General features: G+C 42.5%; 1 protein-coding gene across 3 annotated transcripts in view; it reads right to left on the reverse strand.

The window, feature by feature from the left end:
* Nucleotides 1-8,613: 8,613 nt before the first annotated feature.
* Nucleotides 8,614-18,094, reverse strand: part of LOC140398441 (glucocorticoid-induced transcript 1 protein-like) — an 80,231-nt gene continuing 70,750 nt past the window's right edge. For all 3 annotated transcript variants that reach the window (XM_072487130.1, XM_072487129.1, XM_072487128.1), the window contains 3 exons: nt 17,037-17,256; nt 15,862-15,982; nt 8,614-13,180 (listed from right to left, as the gene is read on the reverse strand). In XM_072487130.1, coding sequence (XP_072343231.1) covers nt 12,820-13,180; nt 15,862-15,982; nt 17,037-17,256 — 702 coding nt within the window. In that variant the 3' untranslated portion in view covers nt 8,614-12,819. The remainder of the gene's footprint in view (nt 13,181-15,861; nt 15,983-17,036; nt 17,257-18,094) is intronic.

An 18,094-nucleotide genomic window follows, 5' to 3' on the forward strand; every position in this document is an offset into this window, starting at 1 on the left:
ATACTTTCCATCCACTACCACTCGCTGTCTTCTTTCGGCCAGCCAATTCTGTATCCAGACAGCCAAATTTCCCTGTATCCCATGCCCCCTAACTTTCTGAATGAGCCTACCACGGGGAACCTTGTCAAGTGCCTTACTGAAATCCATATACACCACATCCACTGCTCAACCTTCAATGTGTCTCGTCACATCCTCAAAGAATTCAATGTGAGGCATGACCTGCCCCTCAGAAAGCCATGCTGACTATCTTTAATCAAACTATGTTTTTCTAAATAATCATAAATCCTATCTCTCAGAATCCTTTCCAATATTTTGCTCACCACAGACGTAAGACTGATGGATCTGGAATTCCCAAGGATTTCCCTATTCCCTTTCTTGAATAGGGGAACAACATTCGCCTCTCTCCAATCACCCGGTACTACTCCAGTGGAGAGTGAGGACACAAAGACCATCGCCAACGGCGCAGCAATCTCCTCCCTAGCTTCCCGTAGTAACCTTGGGTATATCCCATCAGGCCCAGGGGACTTATCTATCCTGATGCTTTCCAAAATCTCCAGCACATCCTCCTTCTTAATATCCACCTGTTCGTGTCTATTAACCTGGTTCACACTGTTATCATGGGCAACAAGGTCCCTCTCTCTAGTGAATACTGAAGCAAAGTATTCATTTAGGGCCTCCCCCATCTCTTCAGACTCTAGGCACAAGTTCCCTCCACTATCCGCAATCGGCCCTACTCTCACTCTGATCATCCTCTTATTTCTCACATAAGTGTAGAACGCCTTGGGGTTTTCCCTAATCCTTCCCATCAGGGCTTTTTCATGTCCCCATTCTAGCTCTCCTCAGTCCATTTTTGAGTTCCTTCCTGGCCACCTTGTAACCCTCTAGAGCCGAGTCAGATCCTTGCTTCCTCAACCTTACATAAGCTTCCTTCTTCCTCTTGACTAGAAACTCCACTTCTCTTGTCATCCAAGGCTCCTTCACCTTACCATTCCTTCCGCGTCTCAGTGGGACAAAACAATTCAGCACTCGCAGCGTGTGCTCCTTAAACAATCCCCACATTATTATTGTGCATTTCCCCCAAGAACAATTGTTCCCACTTTATGCTCCTCAGCTCCTGTGTAATAGCAGTATAATTTCCCCCTCCCCCAATTAAATACCTTCCCATACTGTGTGTTCCTATCCCTCTCCATGACGATGGTAAAGGTCAAGGAGTTGTGGTCACTGTCACCGAAATGCTCTCCCACCGAGACATCGGACACCTGGCCTGGTTCGTTGCCGAGCTCCAAGTCCAATATGGCCTCCGCCCTAGTCGGCCTATCTACATATTGAGTCAGGAATCCTTCCTGTACACACCTGACAAAATCTGCTCCATCCAAACCATTTGCACTAAGGAGGTTCGAGTCAATATTAGGGAAGTTGAAGTCACCCATGACAACAACTCTGTTACTTCTGCACTTTTCCAAGATCTGACGCCCAATCTGTTCCTCTATCTCTCTGCTGCTATGCAGGGGGGGGGGGGGGGGGGGGGGGGCGCGGTCTATAGAAAACTCCCAATAAAGTGACTGCTCCTTTCTTGTTTCTGACTTCCACCCATACTGACTCAGTCGACAAACCCTCCTCAACTACCTCCTTTTCTGCAGCTGTGGTGCACTCCCTAATTAACAGTGCCTTCTATGGTTGTTACATATTGGGGTCCAAACTGAGGCCCCCTCCTCCTTCTCCACTGACCCCAGACCCTCAGTGCCGCCGTCACCACCAGGCTTGTGGTGTATCTTGCCAGCGAGAACGGCAGCAGTGCAGTTACTAGTGCCCCTAGGCTGGTGCCTTTGCATGCCACCGCCTCCAGCTGCCCCCACGCGACCCCTCCTCCACTACCCATTTCCTAATCATAGCCACATTAGCCGCCCAATAGCAGCTACGCGGGTCTTGTTTGCCCACACAAATCCCGTGATAATCCTGTTCACCCACTTGAAGAAGAATTTGGGGATAAGATGAGAAGGCACTGAAAAACGAACAGGAATCTGGGGAGAACAGTCATCTTCATAGTATGCACACTTCCCGCCAGGGAAAGCGGGAGCATGTCCCACCTTTTAAAGTTTCCCTCCATCTGCTCTACAAGCCGAGATAGATTGAGCCTGTGTAGGGCATCCCAGTTCCTTACCACCTGTATACCCAGGTAATGAAAGCTCCTCTCCACCATCTTGAGCGGAAGCTCTCCCAGTCTCTCCTCCTGACCCCTAGCGTGGATCACAAACAGCTCACTTTTCTCCACATTCAACTTGCACCCCGAGAAGCTTCCAAAGTCCCTTAGGATCCGCATGGCCTCCCCCATCCCCTCCAGCGGGTCCGAAATATACAATAGCAGGTTGTCTGCGTAGAGGGAAACCTGGTGCTCCTTCCCCCACCGGACCAGAGGCCTCCAGTTCCTTGAAGTTCTCAGCGCTATGGCCAACAGCTCAATTGCCAGGGCAAATAGTAGTGGGGATAGGGGGCACACTTGCCTTGTCCCTTGGTGCAGCCTAAAATACTCCGACCTCAAGCCGGTTCATGGACACACTTGCTACGGGGGCCTGATACAGTAGCTTGACCCACCCTATGAATCCCTCACCGAATCCAAACCTACCTAACACTTCCCACAGGTACTCCCATTCCACCCGGTCAAAGGCCTTCTCTGCATCCATTGCAGCACTACTTCTGCGTCCCTTCCTTCCGAGGGCATCATAATAATATTCAGGAGCCTCCTCACATTTGTGTTCAATTGCCTGCCCTTGACGAAACCCGTCTGGTCCTCCCCAATCACTCCCGGGACGCAGTCCTCTATTCTGGTAGCCAAAACCTTTGCCAGCAGTTTGGCATCCACGCTCAGGAGCGATATCGGCCTGTAGGACCCACATTGAAGCGGATCCTTCTCCCTCTTCATAATGAGTGAGAACAATGCCTGCGACATCGTCAGGGGGAGGGTTCCTCTCTCCTTTGCCTCGTTAAAGGTTCTTAGCAGGAGTGGGCTCAGTAGCTCCGAGAATTTCTTATAAAATTCTACAGGGAAGCCTTCCGGACCCGGGGCCTTGCCCGACTGCATACTTGCTAGGCCCTAAACTATCTCCTCCAACTCAATCGTGGCCCCCAGTCCCTCCACCAGATCTTTGTCCACCCTTGGGAACCTCAATTGATCCATAAATTGCTTCATCCCTTCCCCTCCCCTCGGGGGTTCTGACTCGTACAGCTTACAATAAAACTCCTTGAATTGATCTTCTCTGGGTCCACCACCATATTACCTGCCTTATCCCTAACTCCCCCAATCGCCCTGGCCGCCTCCCTCCTGCGAAGTTGGTGCACCAGCATCCTACTTGCTTTCTCCCCATACTCGTAGACTGCCACTTCCACTTTCCTCAGCTGTGCCTCCGCTTTCCCAGTGTGCAGCAAATCGAACTCCGGCTGCAATCTCCGGCGCTCCTTTAGCAGCCCCTCCTCGGGGGTTTCCGCGTACTTCCTGTCTGCTCCAAGTATCTCTCCCACCAGTCTCTCCCTCTTCTCTCTGTGGGACCGAATAGAAATTCACTCCCCTCTGATAACCGCCTTCATAGCCTCCCAAACCGTTGTTGCTGTTACCTCCCCTGGGTCATTTGTTATCACATAGTTTTGAATGCTCCTCCTTATCCGCCCACACACCTATTCATCCGCCAGCAGCCCCACATGGTGCCACATGGTATTGGAGTGGCAGTCAGCAACGCCACCAGGTGTAGCGGCCAGGCTGGGGGACTTATATGACTTTCTTCAGCTGGAAAAGATCAAATACGAGTTAAGGGGTTCAGCGGATCAAATAAGAGTTAAGGGGTTCAGCGGAGAGTTTTGAGGCAAGGTGGGGGATGTTTGTGACCGTTTTTGAGGAGTTGTTGATCGCTGGGGGGCGGGGAGCAAAAAAAGGGGAAAAATTTGTACAAACTGTATAGTTGTGTTGGGAAGTTTGTTTCCCCGAATTGTTTGTGTTGTAACTTTTCATATACGTTTGGAGCAAAATATATTTTAAATAAAAGATAATCAAGAGCAAACCAAGAGCTGAATGCCAGAGGTGAGGGGAGAGTGATTGTCCTTTAATTAATAATAATCTTTTTTGTCACAAGTAGGCTTCAATTAACATTGCAATGAAGTTACTGTGAAAAGCCCCTAGTCGTCACATTCCGGCACCTGTTCGGGTACACTGAGGGAGAATTCAGAATGTCAAAATTACCCAACAGCACGTCTTGCGGTACTTATGGGAGGAAACCGGAGCACCCGGAGGAAACCCATGCAGACACTGGGAGACTGTGCAGACTCTGCAGTGACCCAAGCCGGGAATCAAACCTGGGACCCTGGCGCTGTGAAGCAACAGTGCTAACCACTGTGCTACCGTGCCGCCATCATCAAGGCAGCAGTTGACCGAGTATGGCATCAAGGAGCTCTAGCAAAACTGGAGTCAATGGGAATTAGGGGGAAAACGCTCAACTGGTTGGAATCATATTTGGCACAAAGCAAGATGGCTGTGGTGGTTGGAGGTCACTCATCTGAGCTCCAGGTCATCTCTGCTGAATAGTGGCCTAGGCCCAACATCTTCAGCTGCTTCATCAATGACCTTCCTTCGATCAGAAGGTCAGAAGTGGGGATGTTCACAGATGACTGTGCTAGAAATGAAAATCGCTTATTGTCACAAGTTGGCTTCAAATGAAGTTACTGTGAAAAGCCCCTAGTCGCCACATTCTGGCGCCTGTTCGGGGAGGCTGGTACGGGAATTGAACCATGCTGCTGGCCTGCCTTGGTCTGCTTTAAAAGCCAGCGATTTAGCCCAGTGTGCTAAACTCAATTTGCAACTCTCAGATACTGAAGCAGTTCACATCTAAATGCAGAAAGTCCTGGACAATATCCATGTGTGGGCTGACAAGTGTCAAGTAACATTCGTGCCAGGCAATGATCATCTCCAAGGAGAGTGGATCTAACCATCCCCCCATGACATTCAATGGCAATACCATCACAGAATCCCCCACAATCAACATCCTGGGGGTAACCATTGACCAGGACCTGAAAAAGACTAGCCATCTAAATACTGTGGATACCAGAGCAGGTCAAAGAACTCTGCAGCGAGTAACTCACCTCCTGTGCCCCGCCCCCCTTCCCTCATCCAACCCCTAAAGCCTCACCCCACCCCCCCCACCCCCTTCTCCAACCCTCAAAGTCTATCTATTAACTACAAGGCACAAGTCAGGAGTGTGATTGAATGCTTTTCACAGGTCTGGGTGAGTGCAGGTCCAATAACTCCAAGAGGCTTGACACCATCCAGGACAAAGCAGTCCATTTGATTGCTACTTCTTCCACAAACAATGAACCTCTTCACCACCGAGGAACATTGGCAGCCGTGTACCTTCTACAAGATGGTACACTGTACAGGAACCCACCAAGGTTCCTTAGGCAGCTCTTTCCAAACCCACGGCCACCATCATCTTGGACAAGAGCAGCAGATACCTGGGAATACCACCACCTGGAGGATCCCCTACGAGTCACTCACTATCCTGACTTGGAACTATATCGCTGTGCCCTCATTGTAGCTGGGTCAAAATCCTGTAGTTACCTCCCTAACAGCATGGTGGGTGTACATATAATAATCTTTTGTCACAAGTATGAAGTTACTGTGAAAAGCCCCTAGTCGCCACATTCCGGTGCCTGTTCGGGTAAGCTGGTTTGGAATTGAACCTGCGCTGCTGGCCTTGTTCTGCCTTACATACCAGCTGTCTAGCCCAGAGCTAAACCAGCCCATATAATGCAGGAAGCCACGTGGCCCATCGAGTCTGCACCGACCCTTCAAAAGGGCACTCTAGTCATGTCCACCCATAACCTATCCCATGACCCCGTAGTCTAACCTGCACATCCTGGACACCAAGGGGCAATTTAGCATGGCCAATCCACGTAACCTTTGGGCTGTGGGAGGAAACTGGAACACCTGGAGGAAACGCACGCTGACAGGGGGAGAATGTGCAAACTCCACACACGCAGTGACCCAAGGCCGGAATTGAACCCTGTCGGTGAGGCAGCAGTGCTAACCACAGTGCGGCCCTACACCTCAAGGGCTGCAGCAGTTCAAGAAAGCAGCACATCACCACCTTCTGAAGGGCAGCAACAAAGGATGGGCAATAAAAGCTGGCCTAGCCAGCAACACCCACACCTCAAACTGAATTTAAGAAAACACCCATTATATTGTGCAATTTATCTTTTACGTTACAAATTCTCATCCATTATTTACCAGTGTTTCAAAATAAGGCACCATATATATCTTGTATATTGTGAGCCATAACTTCGGTTTGCATGGATCTAACCCTGATGGATGTTGGGAACAGCACGATTGAAAAATTGTATAAGGGTTGCGACAGATGGTTCTGCAACTTAATGCATCTGCAAATAACCCAGCAAGTGATTAGTGAACATTTGGATTTCTGCAGGCAAAAAACATTTAGATCCAGGTCACGATAGTCTAGAAAAGATTACTGACTCAATCGCAGCAGCTCTGCTCCAACTTAGAGATAACAAACCAGCTCAATTATTCCAAATCTTCAGAAAGAGGCAGTCGCATGACATTCACCCACCTCCCCCAGGTAAAACAAACCTCACTGCCAATATCTTTCATAACTGTGTTCAAAGTATGTGTGGAGGGATATTTGATAGCCTGTGTTGAGGATTTTAGGAATATTAGCTTCTAAATATTGGTCTTACAAGTCAACTGTTAAAACCTGGGCTTATATAGTGTGTTTGACTGCAGTGGTCATGTTGTTTTAAAAAAACTTTTATTTTGTTTCTCGGAAACAGGTGAAATTGACCAGAGGAATGTGGAAATGCAGGGAGGCAGTTAGGTTTTGGAAAAGTTTTGGGGGAAGAGAAGAGGTGAATTCCGATCTGCCTGAAACTGAGCCCTCAATTCTCTCAGTGTGATAATTCTAAAACAGTAATAAACTGTAAAGCAGAGCAGCCTTGTCTGGGGACCAGGAAGAAGCTGAAACACACCCTGTGAACCTACCTGGGGACCAGGAGGAAGCTGAAACACACCCGGTGAACCACTTTTTAAAGATATTCAGCCAGAGTCTGAAGGGGTTCTAACAGGTATCAAATCTGTTTTATAAAGCAAGTATTACTCTGTGGGCTGCTGATTTTTGATTGAGAGCTGTATGTTTCTTTTCTTGTTGTTTAATGGGAAATTGAGTAGTAGTGTTAACGAGTAATTGGACGCTATTCTTTTCACATGTGAAGTTAGAAATTTTATTATATTCATAATAAAGTTTTGTTTTAGAAATACCAAAGCACTATTTCTACAAGTGATCACTCCTAGAGCGAATCATTTCTTCTGCACAGTCTTCTAAACAAACTGAAATATTGACGTTTCGGTCCAGTATCCTAGCTACTGTTGGGGTATGGGCTCAGATCGTAATATCTGTGATGGATACAATTACATCAATACATGAAATAGAGATTGTGCAGCATCGTGGAGGAGACACTTTGGTTCGCTATTATCCAAGTTAAATTTCCCATTTAGTTTTCAGAAAAAGTCAAAATCAAATTATCTATATCTTAAAAATCCCATGCGAGTGCTAGAGTTGTTGGGATGAGTTGCCATCAGCCACAACAGCATATAAAGCAAATACACTTCTCGGTATAGTTCCATCCATCAGATGTGCAGAGCAGACAACCCTCATTCAAACAACTAAGCTATATCGTTCTGGATACAGAGTTTAAAACCAGACAACAGGATTTCTGCAATATGGTGTACTTTTTAAACTTGAACAGATGTACAATCTCCAAAAGCTGCTTGCAGAAACAAAGATCAGAACTGGGATATCAAAGAAACAATTGTTAAGTTGCTGACCATTGGTGCATGCAAACCAACAATTCAGTTCAGTAGTTGTGCTGTACAGTTATAGGAAACACCCATGTTTTTTGGAGACGTGCTGTCAATGCTTTTTGTCCTGCACTCACCAGGCCAAATTTGTAAGGATACCAATTATAAGAGGAACAATAATTTATACTGTTCGACAAGTGGGAGAGGTTGGCAAGTGGACTGGGATTAGTAGAGGCAGTACCATCGAGAATGCACCAGGGAGGTTGCACCAGGGAGGTTATTGCTTAAATTCAAAGCAGGCAGATCCACTCGGAACAAAATTTAAACAAAAGCTGGACAGTTAACTGTCCCTTGACGCATTCTCCATGGCAACACTTCTACCAGAGTCCACTTGCCAAATTGATCAGCACTCTCTTCTCATGCAGTATAAACTGTTGTTCCCTTTACAATTTGTATCTGTGCAAATTTGTCCTGATGAGTTCAAGACTGAAAACATTGACAGCATGTTTTTTGAGGTTCAGTACAACCAAATGGCTATTTGCATACTTAGGGTTCTGTGAAGTAGAGCTTGGTGCTGAACATGTGATGCAGCAGAGCATCTACTCAAGGTTACAAAATTCTTACAGGGCAAGTAAACTGCAATCTATATTCCACTCATATGTCTACAGGCATCAATTAATAAAAGTACAGAGTTGGCATGATTTTGCTTAATGAAAATATGTTTCAGTGAGACCATAATCCAAAAAGAAAAACACAACAGGTTTGCAATGGAAATTGGCACTTTTATTTTTGTATTTTCTGAAACTGAACCTACTTCTTAAAAAAACACACACAAATCCACACGCTAAACACAGCTCATGTGGCCAATACATTTGTCCAAGCTTAATGTTCTGAAACATATGTACAATGTCAACCAAACCCCCAATAGTGTGTATAAGACAAAATAATCCTACAAAGATAGAATTCTAGGCCAATTCAAACCTTTAAATACAAAACTGGTGTTACATTAACCAATTTGGTCAGCAATTCACTCATAACATTCACGTGGTATTATCTGCAGTTGTCATAACAGTTCATTCTGATCAACAAATACACAGTAGAAAATGCAATAGTTATAATTCTTCGGATATGTTCATTTTGTTTCTCAATGTGGATACACATATCAGTGTCTAACAAAAGGAAATGTGTCATGGTAGAGTGTTTTAAAGGCAGAATAATGCTATGCCTACAATGCCTTTGCGTTACAAAATCAGCTAGCTGGTTTCACACTTAATTTATTTACAAGGGTCATATAGATATTTTTGCTTTGAATTTTTATTTGCTTGATTCTCAAGTTATAGTAACTAAGAAGATTTATTTTTGCAGAGTACAATTTAAGTGTTAAGCTAAAAGGCGATTGCAATGTTCTTTTGTTTTAAAAGGAGGCAGCACAGGAAGAGTGTCATTTGATTTAGATTTTAAAATATGGCTAGAGCAAAACTTCAACAGTAAATTTAATCAAATATTAAAACAGCAGGAGGAAAACAAAAAGTTTTACCTTGTTCTGCCATCGATGCAGTTGTTCAAGACCAGGCAACTTCAAAACGTTGAGGGCCATTTAATACTGTTACAGTACTTGGCTTCTACCACTAGAAGGTGCTAGTTCACTTTATTAACAGTACACCGTTTATTGCTACCATTTCTCCCAAAAGATGCATTTCTCCGCTACTGTAGCTTCTCCAACATTAGACAATACAATATTGCAGTTTAAAACTCAAAACTTTCACTAGTCCAGATGCAATGTTGGATTTTATTACAAATTTGCACCACTGTAAGTAGTGGTTTTAAGATATAGAATGGGTAGTTGGAGTCAGGTTGGCAATATGACTTAATTCACAGTGAAAAAGAAGTAAAATCAGCTTCAAAGATACTGCCACATTACTTCTGACTTCATACAACTGGTGCAAAGTACGTGAAGCAAACGTCTTCTGTTTTTTAATGGCCCTCACAAGAAGTGTGCACTTGTAGAGTTTGTTGTTGCTAGACATTGCTTTTCCAGCGGTAATACAAAAATCAAGATTTTTTTACAGCTCGAGAAGACACGTAAATTATATCTTCCAACCAATTTAGAGTAAAATTTTCAAATTGGTTAAACCTTCATTCCCCCCCCCACCTTTTAGATTTGTTACACTTGCATCAATACAGTGTATAGAAGACAGTTCAAACAATAATTAAATAAGGCATGACCAAGTGCAGACAGAACTGTATCTCAAGAGTTACACTTTGGACTACTGCATACCAAATTCCAGAAAAAAAAACAAGGCCAAGTCTTAACTGAAAATAAAACTTAAATGGCACTCCAGACATTTGGTTCACTGCAAGGATCAAGGGAACAACCGCCACAAGTATACTTAACACATTTTTAACTAGCGTAGCCATGCCAATATTGGGAGTGGACAGCCATTTTACTCCGCAGATACGTATCCTATAACAATGCCTGGAGGTGGTAGGGGGAAGAGGGGCAGGCGTAGGTCCTGGAAAAATATCAACTTCAAATAGCATGGTCTTTCACTGAATCTGCAAAGTGCAATTTGATAATTTCTGCACTGTTCAACTTAGCATCAAGCCTCTTTCAAAGGTCATCATGAAGTACAAACCAATATGTTGGGACACTTACTGTCTACAGTTTCAATGCATAGGCAATGGAAAACAAAATTACAGATTGAACTGAAACTCAAAATGCACGAGCAAATAACACGCCATGACACAATTCTTTTGGGCACTCCACTCTAAATTTGTTTCCGAAACCATAATTAACCACACGATCTTCAATGTGAGACGATAAGATTAAAGAATCTAAATGCTGGTGCTTTTATTTTGACAGGCTCTGTATCAGAATATACCTGCAAATTAAACTGGAATGCAGAGGAACTATGTTTTTTTTTTAATACATATACATCTGTACACTTTGCTTTTAAGCTAGAGGTTTCAGATAGTTTTTTTTAATACCCAAGTTAGATCTTAAATGAAGCTAGCCCTTTAAATGGGTACATCAATTGTTTAAATAAATACCAAAAAAAATACACTTCTGTATATGTAAGCCCAGACTTATATTAAGTAAATTTAAAAATAAATTTCAGTAGAAATAGCATTTGAAACAGTGACAATGAGAAAAGTAAAGTCAAACAGATTGTTGTTGGACATAACCAGGTGCAAATAAACCTCATGCTCTTCACTTGTTCCCTCATTACTCCTTCAAAAAAAAAGCAAACTATTTTTTAAAGTAGTGAAATCAAATATACTGTTGAATTAAGCCATTTGTTCCAATCAATGGTGCTAAGTTTTATTTTCAGTAAGTAATTTTTGGTCTGATGTTTAAAATCTTAAATTTTCCTTCATATTACTGAAAAGAATAGCAGTTAGGTGCAGAATAGTTCAGAACAGGCAGCCCTAAATCTTCTGAGTGGCTAATAGTTTTAAATACATCCATAAAGAAAATCCTCCCTAACATGTAGACAAAGTTTACAATGTGTTACTGAAGTTAGTTGCAGCAGTCAATCTACAAAAATCTTGAATATATAACATTTGGCCAGGAAATTCTGTTGTGTAATACGCAATAGCAGAATGCAACGTACACCACAGCACATGTGTGCTGTGTCAAGGAACAGAAGTGTTTGCCAGCTAATTGCACAGGTTAGATTATAACTGCAACACCAATTCAGGTGCATTCAGATTGGCCCCCCAACTTGATTTTAAATTAACCCAGCTACCTTACACACCAACGTTTTATTTAACCTGAACAAATTAATTTCATCAATTCCCAATATTCGAGTTGGTAACCTGATAGATCTAAAATTTAAGTTTTGATTTTTAAAAACCCTGCTGCGCCATTGTGGCATTAATCGGAATGTTTCAGGGGTAATTCTCACCCAGTCTCAATTTAAAAAAAAGTGAGAAACAAGCAGTGATAATTTTGCTCGATATTGGGCAAACAGGAATTTAATTTTCCCTGTGGCATTTTCACTGACAGGCTAAAGTTGTTATCTTTGTACACCTTTCACCCACGAAAATATATGATTAATTAGGCTTTGAAGCAGATCAAACACCATTTACAGTTCAGTTTCTTTGCTGAGCTTATATGTCAGATTGGCAGGAAACATACTTGTGGCTACAGATACTTACTAAATTCCAGTATTTCACTGTGCTCAATTGTAAAGCAGCACCCAATGGTCTATACTTGTACCAATTCTAATCAGTAACCTGGGATTTCTAATTAGATTCAATATTCTACAACCTTTAAATCAACAGCAGTTGCACATGTCACCTTACGGTGCAGTACACCGCTTAAAAATGCTAAACCTATTGCTTTTCATAAAGTAAAGAGCAAGAAAGTTATTTAAAGGAAAAAGCTTCCAATGTGCATTTAATATATAAACAAATTTATTTTCTAAATACTGCAGCAGTCTCACACACAAGGTACTATGAGGTTAAAAGCTGACTGAAAAAAAAAACCCCAGCAAAAAGTGGCCAACATTTAGAATGGTCCTATGTCTTTACATTTTTCCTTAAGGTAAGCTTGTGCTTATTGAAGTTGCACTTGCAACGTACGTGGGCTCAAGCGAAGAAAGTATGGTTTCAAGGTAAATGAAGGACTAGCAGACATTTTTTAAACTTTATTTTAGCATATATATGCCTAAACTTTCTATTCACATAAGCTGTTTGACAGTTTGGTGCTAAACCATATACATTCGGCACAAATATTTATAGGCAAATCCTAATACTCGGCCCATTCTCCCCTTAAAGATGGATGCTTCACTTGTTGGTTTAGTATCAGTCTGTCAGTCTGTTTACATACAAAACAGTTAAATCTGCATTCAAGATACAAATACATTGAAGGCCAAGAAAGCCAATATCGGTAGTATTTAACACCATAAACTGGTTAGGGGTAAGTTTGCAGTCAGCCATTTACCTTTTGCAGATTCGCCAGTCTAAATTACTAATGAGCTCTGGAAAAAGGCACCTTCTTCAGCCTGAGCAAGTTTCCAAGGATCAAACTGTAGAGGTTGCTCCTTAGAAATCTCAGTAAAGTCTGTGGTCCCTGAATTCTCCGATGGTTGCTGGAATGAGACCTGAGTTGTAGACTGGCAAGAGGTCAAAGTGCTCGGTGATACCCCTGTGCTCGGAGGGGTTGATGAAGCAGATGTTGGCAAGTGCCTTAATATTAAGTCAACAGTTGGTAAAAGAGGCTTAAGAATATGGACTGGGCAGAAGGCGGAGCCAGTGGGGTTGAAATTAACTTTGTTTTTATCTGGACAAGAGTACAGCAAAGCCTGTCCAAAGGAAATAGCCCTGAAAAAGAGAACACAGAAATTAAGTCACAATCCTATTTAATTGAACAGATTTGAAAGCATTTCAGCGCAGATAGAATTATTTGCATTCAAGATGAAATCTGATAGTTTATCAAAATTTACATACTGAATTTATAAATATGAGTTTTAGATTAATTGAAATTGTACCAAGGGTATTTTGTTACTAGCTTGCTTTAAAGTTAAGCATTGCAACTGTATTCCTGCAGCTAAGCAAACAATGAATTAAAAAACTCCACAGCTTTATTCCTATTCTCACACGTGTAATGAGTTTGTACAGCATGGTGAAGGCCCGGGTCAAACCAGGCTGGGGGTTAGCTCTATTTGGAGTTGCGGAAGAGTCGGGAGTGCAGGAGGCGAAAGAGGCCGACGTTGTGGCCTTTGCGTCCCTAGTAGCCCGGCGCAGGATCCTACTCATGTGGAAGGAGGCGAAACCCCCCGGACTGGAGGCCTGGGTAAATGATATGGCGGGGTTCATTAAACTGGAGCAGATAAAGTTTGCCCTGAGAGGATCGGCTCAAGGGTTCACCAGGCGGTGGCAGCCATTTCTCGACTACCTAGGGGAACGCTAGAGGAAGACAGATGACCAGCAGCAGCAACCCAGGGGGAGGGGGGGGGGGGGAGGGGGGGTTTTAGTTTAGGTCAAAGATAAAGGGGTTTTGTTACTTGTGTATTGTTTAAAATTTCTGTATTGTTATTGTTGCGTTTGCTTTGTAAGAGGGGAAAAATTGTTGTTTGGGAAAAAATTTTCAATAAAACATTTATAAAAAAAAAAAAAAAAAAAAAAAAAAAAAAGAGTTTGTACAGCAACTGTTTGGAATTTTTTGAAAATTTGTTCATGGAATGTGGGCGTCGCAGGCTGTACCCATCACTAACTGTCCTTGAGGGGTCAGTTAAGACTCAACCACATTGCTGTGGGTCTGGAGTCACATGTAGGCCAGACCAGGTAAGGAAGACAGATTTCCTTCCCTAAAGGACATTAGTGAACCAGATGTTTTTTTACGAAAATCGACAATGGATTAATTTAATTCCAGATTTTTAAAAATTGAATTCAAATGTCACCATCTGAAGTGGCGGGATTCGAACCTGGGTCCCCAAAGCAGTACTCTGTGTCTCTGGTTTACTAGTCCAGTGACAATACCACTACGCAACGGCACCCCGTTTTTCTCACGCTATGCACTTTACACTAGAGAAAGACAAAATATCCCAAAGCAAAGATCACCTAAATCCTCTCAAAGGCACGTAACTAGTCTGAGCATGTGATTCCACAAAATCACAAACCTATCTTGTCCTGCCTCTCTTTTTTTAAATTTGACCCAATGACTTCAAAACATTATTTTGCAGCAAGACAGAAAATGAGTTCCAAAAAATTTGATCCAAAGAAAATTAATTTCAAAGTACCCAACTGTGTATATCAGTTTCTCCAAATTTTCGACACTGCACAACATATTCAAAGAGCAAGGTACAGCATTGACTGGTTTGCAGAACACTTTTAAGATTTAAACCTTAATAATCCAACAGCCTTTCAATTCCAGTACCATTAAATGATGCATTGGTCACAGTGACCGTTCTGCTACAACGTGCACCTTGTTACAATAAGCTAGTTACTTTGGAATTCAATCAGCTTACTGTTCCATGATCTGCACATTCCTTACATTTATTTACTTGTTCATATTCTATTGAAATATTGATTGCAAACTATAACCTGCAGATTGAGAAGATAGGTTATTTAATCTATGACATTCAATATGGTTGAATTGTTTCTTTATGCAACAGCAGAATTTTAAAAGAGGGATCAAGTGAGGCAGAACCTGACACTAAAGGGCTAAATTGAATGAAGCCCACGTGAATTGAACTGAATGCCTTCAGCTAAACTTATTTGTGCTAACTTAAATTTAACCAAAGCAATGCCGCTCCTAATTTAAAGTAAGACAAATATTAATTCAATTCAAAACAAACATTATGCTGGACATTTACAGCCATTCACACCAGTGGGATCGTCTGGTCCAGGCAACGGCCCAACCCCACCGTTGGCTTCTTGGCCGCAATGGGTGAATTCAACGGGAAACCGTGTTGACAACAGTGGGACCACAAGATCCTGCCGCCAGCCAATGGCGGGTTGGCCTCTGCTATGAAACACACAGCAGGTTGGGAGGGAAATCCCACTAAGTCTCCCAAAACAGGTCATTTTAGCTTCAGAATTTAACTCCAACAGAACCAAAGGCTCAGAAATTTGAACAGAAAACAAAAGTGAATAAGTGATCTATTTATTAATTTGGGAATAAACCAGGGGCTGGCTTAGCACAGGGCTAAAGAGCTGGCTTTTAAAGCAGACCAAGGCAGGCCAGCAGCACGGTTCAGTTCCCGTATCAGCCTCCCCAAACAGGTGGCGGAATGTGGCAACTAGGGGTTTTTCACAGTAACTTCATTTGAAGCCTACTTGTGACAATAAGCGATTTTCATTTCAATGTAAAAATCAATTCAGATACACAAAGAGCAGATGCTTAAAACAAAAATGTCCCCAACCTTGAGCCCCAATAACAACATTGTGGAAGTTTGTAAGGAAAATTGCACTTAAACTTAGCCAAATTGAACAATCATAAGATTATTACATTATATACGGACTTCTTCTCAAGTGTGTTTAGATGCACATCTTTTACTTACGGTGTTTCTTCAAATGCAGTTACCCGTTCACAACCTTCTGGAGGCTCCCGCTTAAACATGTAGCTGTGGTTTGGTTTGGGAGAGGAAGCATACTTCAGGAGAGGAGAGCTTGTGCCACTATCTGTGTTATTGAAAAAGTGGAGGAAGTGACTTAACAATGTTGGTTTCAGAACCAAGACAGCTGGAATTGCAATTATAGAGTTTTAAAAGTGACAATATCCATGCTTTTATTGAACTGGCTCAGTGAACTCCAGAGGGGGAACTGCATTAATGCATATTTTAGAGGCAACTTAAGCAAAATAAGCCATATTTTTCCTAACTAAGCAGTTTTTCCATATTTCTGTATGGAACATTTCTTCAGTAGACTGCTACAAATGGAATATCCAGCATTGCCCCGATCACTGAAAACTTTCAGATATTTGGGTCAATGCATGGTAAGATGTAAATTAACAGTCCAGAGTCATTTGGCAACACTATTTAGTTGAATGTAATTATTTTTGTTGGTTAACAGTATCAATGCATTGCTGATCACCCAACTGGATTTGCTTCAGTTGACAAAATTTAATGCTGTCAAAGTACCATTAATAGATGCAGAAATATGGGATTAAATAAGGCCAAACTGTAGTTCGGAAAAGAGGCCCTGCAAAAACCAGGAAGAAGCATACTGCAATAGGAGTTAGAATAAATAGCAGGAGCTTAGAGTACGCTTAATGCTAGAGAAAAGCTGAACAGGAATTGACTCCTCAAAAGGACAGTTATGTGAATATTGTCTTGCACTCTTGTTAGATTCATTTATATTCTTTCCTAGGTTATTCAGGTTTTAACTATTGTTGTCCAATAGTTATTTCAGGCAGGACAAAAACGCAAAATAAGCTCAGATCCCAGCCAGGGCTGCTATTGAACTATACAATACATTTTTGTCTTATGCACACCAGGCAAACATAGGATCAAGCATGGCTCCAATGCCCATTAAAATTTAATAAATTGCTGATACCCTGTGTAGCATTACAGAACAAACGTATGACCACAAACGTAGAAAGTTACTCACACCCGTGTGGCCATACCCTGAGTCAGCACCTCCAGGAGGGGCAAGATGGAAGAAAACTTCAGTTATATTTCATTACAAGTGATTTAGGTGGAAAATAAATCTCCCACTGGTGCGCTTATGATCTCACCTTTGTCCCGAACAAAAAACGATACATCTTCTATTATACAAGGCCCCTCTTCCTGGCTTCCATTTGGATACGAAGGAGATGGGGATGGGGACGGATATGGAGAGGGACTACTATAGCCACTGGTCTGTTCAAGAGGGATAGGCGAGGGTTCACTCTGAGAACTGCTGCTGTGTCGTTGAGAAGGAAAGGGTGCCCTGTGCCCATCAGGTGCGTCCATTATCTACAAAGCATATGTAGGAAAGAGGAAAATCAATGATTCAAGATGGAAGACTCCAATTCACAGTTCAACGACTAATGAACATAACAATAGTTCCAACTTGCAGGTAAAATGTTTGGCTGCAGCAATTTGAACAAGATCTATAAAAGATGAAACTGCTTGTATTTGGTTTCTTCACGTGTTCCAGGTTCTAGGTAAAACTCTGCTGACAGTCATCGCCACAGAACCAGCTTATCCTGCAATAACCACATCACCCAAGTACAAAATTCAAACAATAAAGTAACCTTGCCCAAAAGCAGTGCATTGGATAGATTTGTTTGGTCGCATGTTTGTTTACAAGCCTGAAGATCCAGAGCAACCACCACATCAATTTAGAGCCAACAATGCAAGAATGAGGCAATGCTGCATTTTTGGAGATGCCTTCCTTTGTGAGAATTGATGCAGATTGATTTGCTGTCCCACCATTGCTTGAAGGGCTCCTGATGCTATAGCGACTATTCTTCCCTTAAATCAAAACAAAATTAATTTAAAAAATTTTCTTTTATAAATTTAAATTACCCAATTATCATCTTTTTCCCCAATTAAGGGGCAATTTAGCATGGCCAATCCACCTACCCTGCACATCTTTGGGTTGTGAGGGCGAGACTCGCGTAGACACGGGGAGAATGTGCAAACTCCACATGGACAGCGACCTGGAATTGAACCCGGGTCCTTGGCGCTGTAAGGCAGCAGTGCTAACAACTGCGCCGCATGTCGCCTAGATCAACCACAAATTAAACAGTAATTTATCTTATTACGGTCTGTCAAACCTCAAGGTTTGAAAATATAGGTGCTGCTTGTA

This window comes from Scyliorhinus torazame, chromosome 21, assembly GCF_047496885.1.
Source record: "Scyliorhinus torazame isolate Kashiwa2021f chromosome 21, sScyTor2.1, whole genome shotgun sequence".
Lineage (NCBI taxonomy): Eukaryota > Metazoa > Chordata > Chondrichthyes > Carcharhiniformes > Scyliorhinidae > Scyliorhinus > Scyliorhinus torazame.